The sequence below is a fragment of the Cloeon dipterum genome, chromosome 4 (assembly GCF_949628265.1).
Source record: "Cloeon dipterum chromosome 4, ieCloDipt1.1, whole genome shotgun sequence".
In the NCBI taxonomy this organism is placed as follows: domain Eukaryota; kingdom Metazoa; phylum Arthropoda; class Insecta; order Ephemeroptera; family Baetidae; genus Cloeon; species Cloeon dipterum.
Window position 1 is genome coordinate 29,154,278 of NC_088789.1, and position 15,156 is coordinate 29,169,433.

General features: G+C 37.8%; 2 protein-coding genes across 4 annotated transcripts; one reads left to right on the plus strand and one right to left on the minus strand.

Annotated features, from left to right (window-relative positions):
- Positions 1-123: 123 nt before the first annotated feature.
- Positions 124-9,754, minus strand: LOC135943255 (inactive CLIP domain-containing serine protease A8-like). Of its 3 annotated transcripts, none has more exons than XM_065489709.1 (12): positions 9,653-9,754; positions 9,498-9,576; positions 9,150-9,308; positions 8,830-8,909; positions 8,591-8,764; positions 8,387-8,525; positions 7,709-7,972; positions 7,264-7,446; positions 7,088-7,206; positions 904-1,068; positions 597-762; positions 124-542 (listed from the first exon to the last, which is right to left on the minus strand). In XM_065489709.1, the coding sequence occupies exons 1-12, from the start codon at positions 9,656-9,658 to the stop codon at positions 319-321; spliced, it is 1,758 nt and encodes a 585-aa protein (XP_065345781.1). In that variant the 5' UTR covers positions 9,659-9,754; the 3' UTR covers positions 124-318. The 3 variants fall into 3 exon arrangements, with proteins under 3 accessions (XP_065345781.1, XP_065345780.1, XP_065345779.1); XM_065489708.1 differs by lacking the exon at positions 904-1,068 and adding an exon at positions 6,754-6,918; XM_065489707.1 differs by lacking the exons at positions 124-542; positions 597-762; positions 904-1,068 and adding exons at positions 5,726-6,392; positions 6,448-6,613; positions 6,754-6,918.
- Positions 9,755-12,789: 3,035 nt separating this feature from the next.
- LOC135942578 (uncharacterized) lies at positions 12,790-14,734 on the plus strand. The gene is made up of 6 exons (XM_065488757.1): positions 12,790-12,878; positions 12,935-12,993; positions 13,472-13,575; positions 14,049-14,247; positions 14,309-14,434; positions 14,485-14,734. Exons 1-6 carry the CDS (start codon positions 12,839-12,841, stop codon positions 14,692-14,694), a joined length of 738 nt encoding a protein of 245 aa, XP_065344829.1. The 5' UTR covers positions 12,790-12,838; the 3' UTR covers positions 14,695-14,734.
- The last annotated feature ends 422 nt before the right edge of the window (positions 14,735-15,156 follow it).

Here is a 15,156-nt window from a genome sequence, read left to right on the forward strand (position 1 = left end):
TTTTAAATAGTAATAGAGAAAATGAAGAACAATAACATGCATTAAAAAAGTTTAAAAAATAATTGGCTGTACAGTTTGCCGATTTTTTTAACAAATTGGTTGTTAAAAGTAAAACACAGCAGAGAAAAATCATTGCATTCTATCATTATTATTAGCAGCTTAAGTTTTGGCATTTTGGCCTCCCAGGCCTCCAATGGTCAGCAGTTAAAATATTATTTTTATTTTAAATATATCCAATATAACAGCTGTTTTTGATTGTTTACGAGCCGCAGTAGTGTTTTTATTATTCCAACAGAGTAAACATGATTTTTGTTTGTTTCACGGGATGTAGGAGTATTTGAGTTCGTCGTCGGTGTGTTCGATGATCCAGCGTCTGTAGGCGGCGACGTCGGTGAAGATGGCCGGGTAGTCGGTGTTGCAGAACTTGCCGCCGTCGATATTCCTGGCCACGGTCTCGCTGACGATGCCGCGCGCGTAAAAAACGCCATTCTCCTCCACGACCAGCGCTGCGCCGCTGTCACCGTTGCAAGGACTCTTGTTCTCTGAGATTCAATTTAAAATGGATTTAAAATTTAGATTAATCAAATTGTTCTCACTGTTAACATATCCGGCGCAGAACTTGGGCGAGGCGCGCATTTTGGTGCTGTAGAAGGTCTCCTTGCCCTCGATCAGCTTGCACTGATTCGGATTCAAGATTGGCAAGTCCAGCCTCTGCAGCTGGTCGGCCAAATTGTAGTCCTGGATCAGGCCCCAGCCAGCGATCTATATATACAAGAATAATATATTTTATTAAAATTTCATTAACACGAATTCTTTAAAAGCGCTTGAGGATTTTTACGTTTTATCATTATAATAATTGACTTATTTTTATGTTTTAATTTTTATTAACCAATTGACACTCACGGTGCCATTGACGTTGTTGAGGAGATCGAAACTGCTGGACTTGTACCACAAGCAGAGAGGCGACACGGTGATGGTGGTCTCGACGCTCCTCGTCAGCTGCAGCAGCGCAATGTCGTTTTTCACCAAGTTGTGGTCGTACTCTTCGTGTTTAATCACGCTCCTCACCTAAACCTGAAATTATTAATTTATTCGTACATTTAAAAAAAAATATTTAATTTCAACGAGACTTAATTATTTTTTTAAACGTTTGTTACGTTAAATTTCTAGTTTGACGCCCTACAAAAATACCTTCGTAGAAAAGACAAATATTGGAGTTCTCGAAATACGCCTGAAAAGGCAGTCTGACTTTCGCCTTGCACGCGGACGCCGGTTGAATTTTGAATTTTCCGACCACAACGTCGTCCGATGCAACATCCTTTCCCACAAGCTGTAAAAATTTGAGTAAACCTTTTATGAGAACAATTCATAAATTTTAAAATAAATAAATCTCTCACGGTGGCAATTCCGGCATTTTCCGTGATGGTCGATCCCTCCTTTTCGATGGCTTCGGACGCCATTCGAATGACTTCGTTGTCACTTCCAGGCAAAAGGACCGCGCAAAGGCTGCAACTTCATAGGTCGACACTTGCTCGCCGCGTCCCAGGGAAATTTTATAATCGTAAATGTGCCTTTGACATTGCTTCCTGCTGGAGCCTTTGGCGGCGAGAAAAAGGAAAAACGCACCCAAAAGTACGGATTCAAAGAACTGTACAAACTGCTGATTAGGGTCTCTTAAAACAACCCTTTGAGACTCGAGCCAATTGAGATTATTATGTTTTATGTGTAACAGATTTGATTATTTATTCCACTCACTTGATCTATATATCAAAAGGATTTAAAGCATTTATTAGATTATGCAAAAACAGAGCTTTTTATAGTTAATTAAAGTTAATATAATATTAAAACTACGGTTATATCTGGTTGGTTGCATACCTAATAAATCAACTCTTAACCTTTTTTCGTTCTCATAGATGGCGCGATGAATTTCTAACTAACCCACCTTTGGAGCAGCGCTGCGATCGCCTAGCCACCATTCTTGAACCTTCTAATCAGGTTCAGGTGGTCTGTCTGAGATGTCGTTTCAAAAGGCGCTGTGCTTGATTTGCGAGCTTCCGACGGCGGACGGCGCTGTCCTCGCTGCCCGCGTGGACAAGGAGAAACTGGAAACTTGGTTTCTGAGCGTCAGCGGACACGAGTTGGCAGAGGAAATCGAGGATGACGACCTGATTTGCTACTTTTGCGCCTGGCAAGCCGAGTGAGATTCTCTCAGGAATTTAGGAATTTCTATTATTTATTTATTTATGGAATTTTCTCCTCAGGTTTCTTTGGAAATTCAATGGAATGTCAGACGAGGGTTTGGTTTGGTGGAATTTGGATTTGGACGACGCAGCAAAAGAGCTGCGGAAGCATTACTTCGGTAAAAATTATATTTATTTATTGTTTTTTTTCCAACAACTATGTTTACAGAGGGAAATGTTGAGCAATGCTGGGTGCCACTGGAAGAAGTTGATCTGCCCGAAAGTGAAGAAGATGAAACCGAAGAGGATGGGGAAGAATTGGAATCTGAGACACAATGCAATATTCCTTCAGAAAAGAAAAAATGTCTCTACTGTGGTAAACTACATTCATACTCGCGCGATTTGTCAAAGCATGTAAAGCAATCACACAAAGAAGCTATCAGATGTGAAAACCATAATTGTGCCACATATTTTCACACAATCGAGGAAAGGGAAAAACACAGTGCACAATTGCATGAAACGCCGAAAGAACAGAAAATATTCAAATGTCATTTTTGCTGCAAGGAATTTATTGGAAATTGTAATTTCAACCATCATGTTCGTCGTGTCCATGGTGAATTTCCAGTCAAGTGCGCTTTTCATGGATGCGTCTCGTTTTTCAAAACTGATATCGAAATGAGGGCTCACTTTGACTCTCTTCACAAAACTGATGGTGCAAAACTGATTGATTGTGAATATTGCGAACACAAGTTCTGTAATAAATACGTTTTACATAGCCATATTGCCAGAAAACACACGAAAAAAACACTAAAATGTGATGATTGCGGCAAAATGTTCTCAAGCAATTCAGATTTATCCAAGCACGTGAAAAGAGTGCACACACTTAAGCGCTGCCGAATTTGTAAATTAGATGTTTCGGCCGATTATTACACTAAACACATTAGAAAGTTGACATGTATTCGCTGTAAAAACAAATTTGAATGTTCAGGTTTGTACCAGTCGCACCTGAAAAAGTGCAGAGAAACTATGGTCAAATGTTCCAAGTGTTTAAGGAGCTTTCAAAAGCATTCTTTGCTTGTGTACCACATGAAAAGAAAACATGGAAATCGCGAGTGGGGTGGTTTGGAGCACAAAGCTCTCGGATTCAAATGTGAATCCTGCAAAAGGTACTACAAAAGTGCGAAACTCTTGAAACAGCATTCTAACAGAATGCACAATCAAGCCAAATTGAAGCATTGTGCCCACTGCCCAAAGAGTTTCCTTTTCACTACTAATTTGATTAACCATCTCGCTAAGAAACACAATTTGTTTGCGCTTGAATTTGAATGTGATAAATGCAAAAAATTGTTCATCTCCATGAGTTATCTTCGCAAGCATATCAAGTCTACTCATTTGAAATACATTTGAATTAAATTTAAAATCAACGCTTTCACTCAAATTGAGAAAATATTTACAAAATATTCATATGTGCTCTCTCTTTTATTCATCTCTGAAGTATCGAAATTCAGTGGATTACAATGAAATTTGCTCACATATTTTTGATGTTGATGTTATACTACAAAGTCAATAAAATCATTTAATTGTTAAAACCGTAAACGATATTATTTTTACTTTTCTATATATTACACTCTACTTTCTAAACAAACTTCAAATCACTGATGTTTTAAATTTGTCAATATTTCCATTTTTATTTTTAAAAACGAGATAAAAAGCAATTTTGACTAATAGGCATTCTGCTCTGTTTTTTCATTTTAAAGTGAAAATAATAAATTTGTAATAAATATAACCTATTACAACGTCAGCAGTTTTTTGGGATATGATATTATCTCAACAAACGAACTACAAAAGCTAATTACAAAAAAAGAATGTGCCATAATTAAGGTGAAATTATGGATTACCAATAATTTATCTAATAATCTGCTTCCTCATGCGATATTCTTCTTATATAGATGAACGCGTTAAATTGACCCACGCGTCTCCTAAGTTGGCCAGAAAACAAGTGGATATTTTCACAGAACGCTAAATCTATTTCGAAATAGGACAGAAAAAATTGCAAAGCGGTGAATTCTATCTGAAATTGGTTAATTATTTTAGGTTTTTTGCTCTTGCATTGTAGAAGGTCTCTACGCCAAATATATTAGGTAACTAGATAATTGACGGTGTAAAAAACTACAAATTATGAATTTTCTTGGATTTTTTAGCCAATAGTGGGTAGTTTTTGTAAATCTATTGCTTAGAACCCGAGACTAGGAATTTTAATTATAACGTATTTTGAAAAATTCCTTTTTTTCTCGAGTTCTGAAGCGGAATTTGTAGGTAACAAAATCATCAATATGGAATTTTCTTCATAGTTCACATCGTTATCATGCGATGAGACAACTTTGAAAATCATGTACGAAATACATCGTGTTATTTTTTATTTTAAATTATTTGATCCTTCCTTTTTACATAAGTTTCAAAGTTTTTGTTAATGCAAACTTGCTGCTAGAGATAAAAAAAGATGAAAGTTGGATAAGGCAGGCCGAACTCGCTGCAGCGAGCCTCCTAAAGGGTATGCAACGCGCAACAAAGCGGTGATAAATCATCAGCCACGCTCATTGTCAGAATCACTGGTCGATCCCGAAAATTCAAGAAACGCTCTGGTTTTAGAATATTGAAAGTTAAAATGCAGAAATTATCCTTTCCCAGTGCCATGATCAAACTGCCCACGGCGAAAAAGCAGTGCACTTGTAGGTATAGGTGAATTTTAAAATAAAATCACCCTGTTAATGTTATATAATTCCGTTTATTTATTTCGGTATTTGAAGCTCGTAAACCCCAGCTCAGGCAAGAGTGGTGAAGACGGCAAAACTGTCCTGCATTGTGCTGCGCATAATTTGAATCACGGTGCCAGCTTAGCTCAGTTTTTTGTGTCTAAGGGTGTAAATGGGAATGAGAAAAACTTTGCGTCAAAAACAGCGCTCCACCCTGCCCTTTTAGAGAAGAACATCGGATTCGCCAGGGAATTGCTGCAAACTGGAGCAGAATTGAAGGCGATCCTCGACGATGAAGGGATTCGAGAGCTGAACAAAATCACGAGCACGGGTCAGTCTGGTTGTTTGCTCATGGATAACACAGTGACCAAGGTTGTGCCGTTATGCGGATATTTTAAGAGAAATGTTGGCGTTCGCAAGATCTCTTTCACTGTCAGCGTAAACCACGGGCCAACTCAAGTAAATGAAAGGAGATGAAATGCACGCCGTGAGAATGACTTTATGGACTTTTTTTGTGTTTTGTTCAGTGGGACTGAAGGATGACAAAGGGAATTTACTTCCGCGCTTTTGGAGTGAAATAATAATGTTTTATTGATTGGTTTATGTTGTTGTAAAATCGAATTTATTTTACTTCTGAATGTTAACTGTATTAAATTCATAACTGAAATCAAACTTGGGTAGATAATGAACATCCTGAATTTATAACTATTATTAATAACTGTTAATAAATGTGCATAATTTTGCCAATGAATGTTGTAAACACATCGCCAAATATAATAACAATCTTTGAAATTTAAATCAAACTTTTATTTCAACACTTATAAACCTTTTAATTTAAAATAATTTAATAATTTACAAATTAATATTTAGAATAGGAAAATGTATGATAAAATCATTAAATATAATTGCTAAACTGTAATTTTAAAAAGTAATAGAGAAAATTAAGATCAATAACATGCATTAAAAGAGTTAAAAAATAATTGGCTGTACATTTTGTGGATTTTTTTACCAAATTGGTTATTAAAAGTAAAACCCAGCAGAGAAAACTCATTGCATTCTACCATTATTATTAGCAGCTAAAGTTTTGGCATTTTGGCCTCCCAGGCCTCCAATGGTCAGCTGTTAAAATATTATTTTTATTTAAATATATCCAATATAACAGTTGTTTTTGTTTGTTTACGAGCCGCAGTAGTGTTTTTATTATTCTAACAGTGTAAACATGATTTTTGTTTGTTTCACGGGATGTAGGAGTATTTGAGTTCGTCGTCGGTGTGTTCGATGATCCAGCGTCTGTAGGCGGCGACGTCGGTGAAGATGGCCGGGTAGTCGGTGTTGCAGAACTTGCCGCCGTCGATATTCCTGGCCACGGTCTCGCTGACGATGCCGCGCGCGTAAAAAACGCCATTCTCCTCCACGACCAGCGCCGCGCCGCTGTCACCGTTGCAAGGACTCTTGTTCTCTGTGATTCAATTTAAAAATGGATTTAAAATTTAGATTAATCAAATTGTTCTCACTGTTAACATATCCGGCGCAGAACTTGGGCGAGGCGCGCATTTTGGTGCTGTAGAAGGTCTCCTTGCCCTCGATCAGCTTGCACTGATTCGGATTCAAGATCGGCAAGTCCAGCCTCTGCAGCTGGTCCGCCAAATTGTAGTCCTGGATTAGGCCCCAGCCAGCGATCTATTTAGACACAAAATAAATATTTTATTGAAATTCCATTAACACGAATTATTTAAAAGCGCTTGAGGATTTTTACGTTTTTTCATTATAATAATTGATTTATTTTATTTTTTAATTTTTATTAACCAAATGACACTCACGGTGCCGTTGACGTTGTTCAGGAGTTCGAAACTGCTGGACTTGTACCACAAGCAGAGAGGCGACACGGTGATGGTGGTCTCGACGCTCCTCGTCAGCTGCAGCAACGCAATGTCATTTTTCACCAAGTTGTGGTCGTACTCTTCGTGTTTAATCACGCTCCTCACCTGAAGCAAAAAATTAACGTCCATAATTTATATCTCAAAAATTGCAAATTTTTAAATTACAGTAATTTTACTCTAACTGGAAATTTAATTCAAATTTTATTTTTTAATTCCTTCAAGAAAACATTTAAAAAAATCAGCCGCAGTTCCAGCATTAAAATCACTTTAATACCGAGTGTATGGAGACGCCATCATCCTTGGTCCAGCCCGAGTTGAGCAGCTCCTTTCCCAGGGCGACGACCAGACTGCCCGCCTCGGCCGTGCTGCCCTTCTCGTCGACGCAGTGCGCCGCTGTTACCCCAAAATTAAATTAAACATTAAATATTAAAATTATTATTATTTGCTCACCGGTGAGGATGAATTTCTTGGAGATGAGGGAGCCGACGCACGAGTACTTGAGCTGCGTGTAGTAGACCTTAAAGAGGGCCGCCGACCAGGGAAACTCGCGCAGGGTGGCGTCCACGCCGCCGAACGCAAGCTTCGTTCCCAGGTCTTTGCTCCGCACGCCGCAATTTAGATAGCTCCGGAAATCTGTAAAGACGGGATTTTTTTAATTTTATTTGCTAGCTTCACCTGTATATTAATATTTTTTTTTATTAAAATGTGTTTAAAATTATTTCGCCAGAAAAATTTTAAGTTTGGCATTCAGTTTTCTGACTGTTTTATTGTATTAATGAAAATTGTTAAACAATTAGCAGTGAAATTCTTCCGTCTGTGCAATTTTTTTAAAGAATAAATAAATTTTATCTTTTTTTTATTTTAAAATAATAAATAAAAATGGTAAATTGTGTACTTTTAGACTCCAAAATGGAAGTGGCGACGGAGCTTTGCAAGGAGATGTCTGTGTTCTTGGTGAGGAAGTCGACATAGCGGGCCGCGTCTGTCACGCTGATCACTTGGTACTTGCGGCACTGCTGCTGCCTGCCCGACCGCTCCGCCGGCACCTCTCCAGCCACCTTCTTCAGCGCCACGTTGTACAGGCCTCTGAGGAACCACCGCTCGCCGATCTTGAACTGTATCGGCGCCCCGAATCCTCTCAGACAGCTGCTCAAACCATCTAAAAGAAAATTTAAATTAAATAGGATTTTTAATAAAAAAAAAATGCTTATAATTGATACCATTTTAAAATGTACGCACGCTTATTAAATTGAAAATTCTAATTTTTTTGTTTTTTAAAATAGTTTAATATTTAGAATCATCAAAGACGAAAAATTAAAGCAATTTCATTTCTAAATTCTGTTCTTAAGGAACTAGTATATAAATAATTAAATTATTATATTAATTGATATTTAATTTAATAAAAAAATGTCTCGCAATGGGATTAATGTTGATATTGCAAATTAAATGAATTTCTGACATTATTAATATATTCGTACATTTAAAAACAATTTTATTGAATTGCAATGAGACTTAATTATTTTTGTTCTTTCATATAACGTTAAATTTCTAGTTTGATGCGCTACAAAAATACCTTCGTAGAGAAGACAAATATTGGAGTTCTCGAAATACGCCTGAAAAGGCAGTCTGACTTTCGCCTTGCACGCGGACGCCGGTTGAATTTTGAATTTTCCGACCACAATGTCGTCCGATGAAACATCCTTTCCCACAAGCTGTAAAAATTTGAGTACACCTTTTATGAGAACATTTAAATTTTAAAAATAAATAAATCTCGCACGGTGGCAATTCCGGCATTTTCCGTGATGGTCGATCCCTCCTTTTCGATGGCTTTATTCCACAGGCAAATGGGCAGCACACCATTCTTCAGCAGGTCTTTGGCGAACCTGAGAATGGCAAGGTTCGCCCTGAAGTCGTCCAGACGGAAGTCTTCGTGCACCACCTTGTCCGTCGGCTAGTAATAAATTAAAAATTGAGAAAGAAAATTTGCTAATAATTTTTAATTTTAATTAAACGCACTGTGACGAACTCCTGGTAGTTTGTTTTCGCGAACGAGACTCGGATGTTGCTAAGGTCGGCGCTTTCCACGCAAATTGCAGCTGATAGAAAATTTTTAATTATAAAAATTGGCAAGGAAATTCAAGTAATTATTAAAATTAATTAAAAAATTCATTTAGGGGCATTTTTGATTAAATATGTAACCAACAGTTCAATATTTTAATTTTTTGCCAAGCGGTGTTACTGTAAATTAAATTTAATTAATTGGCAAAATGTTTTATTTTCTCTTTGGATTATTTTCTAATTAATTTGCATAATGATTTAAATTGTGTTGAACTCACAGGTGACGATGTATCTGTTGGAAACGACGCTGCCGAAGCAGTGTTTGCTGATGATGTCGTCGGCGATCTCGATCTTGGCCAGCCACGCGCGGTCATCGTTTTCGTGCACCAGGCCGCACTCGTTGTGGCTCAGTTTGTTATCACTCGTGTTTTTAAATACTGGGGACGGCAAATATTGCCAAGAATAATAGAGATTTATGTAAATAAAGAAATGCCTTCTTTACTATTTGAAGGCAATAAAATTTAATTCAAAAATTAATAATTTAAAGAATTCTGGTCTGCATATTAACTGACAGATAATTTAATTTCCCTGTAGACAAATTACAATTAATAAAATAAACAACTTACGTGGGATTGTGGAGCGTTTGGCACGTCTCCCGGCAAATGCGTGGCAAGAGAGCAGGAAAACGAGCAGAAAAGTCAGCGCCTGCGAGCAGCAAATTCGTAAAAATATTAAAATTCGCGAAATTTTGCAGCTGGCCGGCCGCCGGCTGCGAGCCAACCTTCATCTCGCGGCTCCTGCAGCTCACCGCACACTAAAACGAGGCGGAAAGTGGTCTGTCAGCTTTTCTCGCGCCGACAGCGTTGCCAACCGAGTTAATAGATTCAAGAGGAGGCGATCATTGCAAACGGAATGTTTACATTCTGGCTTTTGAGTTAATATTCGAAACCATTCCGTGCCCAAATTCCCCGGGACTTAATTTTAACCTGGCCAAATTTAATAAATATTTTATAATTTTAAGCATTAATCACATTTTATCTAATTTCAGTGGAATTAGCTACGCAATTAGAGATTGAACACTCGTATAAATGCAAATTTGTTTTTAATCTCCCGCGTGATTTATTTAATTTTGATGCTTTCCTCAAGCTTTGAATTTTATTTAAAACAAAAAATAATAATAAGTATTAATTTAAAAATTTTGGTGCTAAATTTTGTAATGTACTGATGATGAGATTTATTTCAAATAGTGTATTTAACTGGATGACCACGGATAACATTGCAACGGAGCGGCACGCGGGTCAGGCGCGAAGGTCACAGCCAGCCTCGCGAGCAAACAACAAATCTGGAGATCACTCTGGCCTTAGCGCCGACCAAATGATGTTAAACTCGTCTAACAGCAAGTGACGTAATTTCACAGGGACACCTTGCTTTGGTGTTTGGGATAAATTTAAGCATTAATAATTTTTTAAGACAGAAATACACACACGCAGCCCTTTTATTTATTTAAATTGCGGTTATTATTTTAACTGGTAAAGGTCAACTCTTTTTTCCTCCTCGGCGGCGTCTTTTGACTTGTACAGATTTTATCTCTCGACGTCTCGTCGTGTTTTTTCCTCTTTCTTAAATGTTCCTGAACTTTGATTTCTATCTAAAACAAAAATAAAAACAGCAAAACATCATGGAAATTATTCCGAATTTGACACTAAAAATTTATTTATTTGAATTGTTTTAATTTTTAGTTATTATAGATTCGAATTAATTTAAATCTAGCAATGAAGACATTATTTATGTGTTTAATTACTATTTTTGAAGGGATGGTTAGGTTCAAAATAAGAGCTATTTTAATTTTTAGTTGAGTAAGTAAAATTCTGCGGAAATGAGCATATAAACACTACAGGAAAGATCACAAAGCGAATTTTACGCGGGAAAACGCCGGTGTTGTCGCAGTAAGTAGTAATAATTTATAAATAATTGCATAATTATTTTATAAAATGATGTGAAAACATACTCATAAATGACGCTTTGACCCTGATATCAGGACTGATGTCGCCTGCCGTCCCCCCTTTTTTTTGCTCAGGCCGCGACCAGCGATAACGCTGTTCAACACACCTGTAGAAAAATACTGCAAGTAAAATTTTCATATTTTTTATTGAAGCATTAAAATTATTTTAAGCAGAATTCACCAAATCACCCACCATGCTTGAATAAAACACATTTTTTGGGTTTATCCGCATGTTTACGAATTTATCCCCAAATTAATAAGTCACATTTCGCGCCAAAAAAGTCAGAAATTATGGAAAATTCGCGATGAGTGTTAAAATTTTCGGTCTTGTGGGGAAACTAGTGGCTTTTACTAATCCATCATGAGATTTTTTATCCTCAATAAAAATGCACGTGTATCAGAAAAATTCACAAAATTGCAGAAAATCCCGAAAAAACAGATTTTTGCAATGCAGTAGGTTTTTGCTACTCTGATTTTAAGTCTCGTCAAGGAGTACCATAAAAAATAGCAAAAAACTGAAAACCTCTTTTTCTTAATGTTTGTAAAGGTTAAACTGGCAGGGTTCACAGGCAAGGCTGCGCGCCTTTGTTTTCCTGTTGGCGGCGCGTAACCGAACAAGGCCCGCGCGGCTGTTGCGAGTCACGACTGCTGTTAATATGTTACTAGTGGCTTTTAAAATCCATCATGAGAATTTTTTATCTTCAATAAAAATGCATGTTTAAGAAAAAATCGCAAAATATCAGAAAATCCCTCAAATAACATTTTTTTCCAATGCATTGGGTTTTTGCTACTTTGATTTTAAGTCCCGTCAAGCTGTGTTGGGATTACAATAAAAAAATGGGGAAAATAATAAATTAAAAAATGTATTTTATGTCTGTAAAGGTCAAACTGGCAGGGTTCACGTTCAAGTGCAAGGCTGCGCGCTTTTATATTTTCTTGTTGGCGGCGCGTAAAAGAACACGGCCCGCGCGGCTGTTGCGAGTCACGACTGCTGACACTACTGCTGTAAATATGTCGCACAGATATTGCTTTAAAAAATTAAATTGATGTCCGGCTAAAATGAACAAATTATTCGAAGTTCATCATTCGCTTGATTTTAAGGCCGAAGAAAAATGAATACAAAATCAAGAAAAGGAACAAACGCTCCAAGGGAAATCTTTTTTGACCTATTTTCGAAATAAATTTCAGCTAAGGATTTAATATAGGTTTTATTAAAAAAACGCCATAAGCCTGAAAAATCCAGGGTTCGCCAAAACTGGAAAACCCAGTGAATTGCAAAAAATTATTTTTAATTTTTGAATGATTTTTCTGCAATTTCACGCCTGCTTCCGAAACACGTGCATCCTTATGGAAGATAAAAAATTCTCTTGACATGGATCAGTATTAAAGCCACACTGGTTTTGCCAAAAGAGCGAAAATCTTTACTCTCATCGTAAATTCGAAAAAACCCAAAAATCGTGGGTTTTCCAGCTTTTTTTGCATAAAAATAAAGTGGTGCATTTTTACGCATAACAAAATTCGCGAACCTTCTTGTGATTATATTACTATTTTAATAAATTATTCACACACTGCTTACCTCAAGCAATGCATTCTTCATAAAAAAACGGAAGAAATGATTCCCATCAACTATGTTTTTCCAACAGTCAGGAGTGGACTGACATCCAAGGTAAATAAATTTGATAAATAGTCGGCGCAAAAAATTTTGAGACCCTTGCGCTGCCACCGTCTCTGATAAAAAACTACCGCGGTTAGAAAAAAAGGGCAATTAGTGCTCCCTGGGAAAGAAAAATGGAATTAATAAATTTGAGAAAATGTCAACTATATGCTTATCTGCTGCATTGATAATGAGGTGCCCTTCCAAACATTTGATAGTGCCTATATATGAATTATTATCATATACGCGTATAAATGCAGGGGGAAAATGAGCAAACGACGTAATTCTGAGGCCGCATTCTGTCCGCCAACATGCTTTCCTCTCTGTTCTTCAGCTTGACGTTATTTTCAGGTAAGTGATCGCCCTATTTTTTTTACATTGGGCTAACAAGATATTTTTTTCTTCAGCCGTTGTTGGACAGTCAGTCCTTGTTAACATTACTAACACCACGGAATTTCCATATGTGGTACGCATTTTAAGCTGTTTTAATTTAAAATATCAAGCTGAATTAATTTTTCCGTTCAAAAAAGTGTCAGGGTATTACTTGACGATATTACGATCGATATTGTTTTTACCGTTGTAATCGATGTAAAATATTTGGGCGCCCCAAAGGGAGAGTGTAGGGAGAGCCTCAGGTATAAAAAACCACCCTCTCAGAGAGGACGCAAGCTCTCTCTCTCTCTCTCTCTCTCTCTCTCTCTCTCTCTCTCTCTCGCCCCTGGTCATCCCTTGGGTATCTCCGCGTTGTACGTTCATTGCCGTCCACGACGCCGGCTCGGACCAGCAGACGCGGTTTCCTGACCTCTGATGAGCATTACCCCCTCTTTTGCTACATCGGCACCAATATTATTGATCGTAATATCGTCAGGTAAACCCTGACTATCAGAATATTGAAACGTTTGGATATCATTTCATTAATATGATTTTTGCATTTGCTCGAAAAGTTTAAGGTGCAAGTACAGTCAGCCCAGGGATACCCAACCACTTTTCCCGGTTTCGCGGTGAGCCAGAAATACATTCTCACCTCTGGCCAGGCTTTCCGTGATGAGTATGATTCAGTTTTAACTCTCGAAATGATTTAAATTTAAAGGCAGTCATTGACGAAATTTTCGTTTACACCGATCGAATTAGGTTAGGCGACCGTACGTAAAATAGATTCAATGTGTTTTTGGCGCCCAAGCAGTACGAACTTGTGTGCTTCGCTCTGATTGGTCGAGCATGGCGCATGAGCCAAATCTAGGACAGATGGTCGGACAGTCAGCCGTTGCACAGATGGCTTTACTAACCTACCTAGATTTGACGCATGCCAAATCAGACCAATCAGAGCAAATTACAAAGGTTTGTACTGCTTAGGCGCCAAAAACACATTGGACTTACATTACGCACGTCACGCTGAACTTCCGTTCGCCTAACCTAATTCGAACCTTAGGAATAGATTGGTGTACACGACAATTTCGTCAAAGGCAATTAAATCTAATTAGCTTTTTTTGGAATTGTCATTTTGACTTTATTTATTTTTAGTGCCACCTTGATCAAAATTACCGATCAGCTCGGCGTGGTCTATCCGACACCGAAGAGTACTGTAATCGCGGGAAACTTTGCCATCTTGAGAATATGCAAACCACTGCCCGGACCTTACATTTCGATGTCGGAGCCCAGTTTCAATAACCTCATAGTTACCGTGCCCGACGCAGAATTTATCTTGTTCAATGAAGACGACGTAATTTTTTTTTTAAAATAATGTTTTGCTCCTTTTGTTGATTGGCCATTTTAATATCCAGGACATGCTGAAAAGAGTGACCAGCTTGACTGTGCTCAACTATGGATCCTGCATGACCTTCACCAACGGCTCCATCGCAGATACAAGTATTTGCGTGGACATCAACTCGACTCCTGAATTTTGCTCGGTCTGACACGATATGACAGCTTTACATATCAACAATTTTGCTTTTTGCAGTTTTTTTCCGATGCCTTTGGAGCAACGCCGACCTTCTTCAGAGCTCCAGCGGTGGTGATCGATGGCCAGGTGAACGGGATTTACACCTCTTCCTCCAAAATCGGCTGCAACAGCGCTAACGTCAACGACGAAGTCGGGTTCTACTCCAGCTTGTCATTCAATCGTGTCGAAATAATCGCAGAAATCCCAGACGGAGTGGCGAATCCTTAGATTTTGTCTGTCTCTGGATGAATAAAATTACAATTCGACCCTCAAATTCCTTCTTTTGGTTTTATTTCAATCTTCTCAAGTGATTATTCTCTCTCTCTCTCTCTCTCTCTCTCTCTCTCTCTCTCTCTCTCTCTCTCTCTCTCTCTCTCTCTCTCTCTCTATCTCTCTCTCTCTATCTCTCTCCTTCTCTAAATACGAAATAAAAAGCATTTTCAATTGATAATCAATATTTAAGTGTTAATGAGACATTTTTTATAGTTAAATTTGCTACTCAGCAGTTTTTGTGGGCTCAACAGAAAAAATTTAAAAAAACAACCTTCTCTATTTTTCTAAGGAGGATGAAAGCGTCACCTAGTTGACCAGGAATCATTAAGCCCGCGATTAAGAGAATATATTCATCTCGGCCAAAGTATAACGGAAAGAGACAGCAGAGTCGAATAGCAATAATTGTGCTGTGAATTT

What these genes read in the sequence shown, in the direction of transcription:
- LOC135943255 (XM_065489709.1), bottom strand. An exon ending in CAAGAAATTCATCCTCACCG is followed by an intron (nt 7,207 to 7,263) that starts GTGAGCAAATAA and finishes TTGGGGTAACAG; the next exon opens with CGGCGCACTGCGTCGACGAG. An exon ending in CTGCGCCGGATATGTTAACA is followed by an intron (nt 543 to 596) that starts GTGAGAACAATT and finishes ATTGAATCTCAG; the next exon opens with AGAACAAGAGTCCTTGCAAC.
- LOC135942578 (XM_065488757.1), top strand. Translation starts at nt 12,839, where the DNA reads ATGCTTTCCTCTCTGTTCTTCAGCTTGACGTTATTTTCAG. An exon ending in CAGCTTGACGTTATTTTCAG is followed by an intron (nt 12,879 to 12,934) that starts GTAAGTGATCGC and finishes TTTTTTCTTCAG; the next exon opens with CCGTTGTTGGACAGTCAGTC. An exon ending in CCACGGAATTTCCATATGTG is followed by an intron (nt 12,994 to 13,471) that starts GTACGCATTTTA and finishes TTGCTCGAAAAG; the next exon opens with TTTAAGGTGCAAGTACAGTC.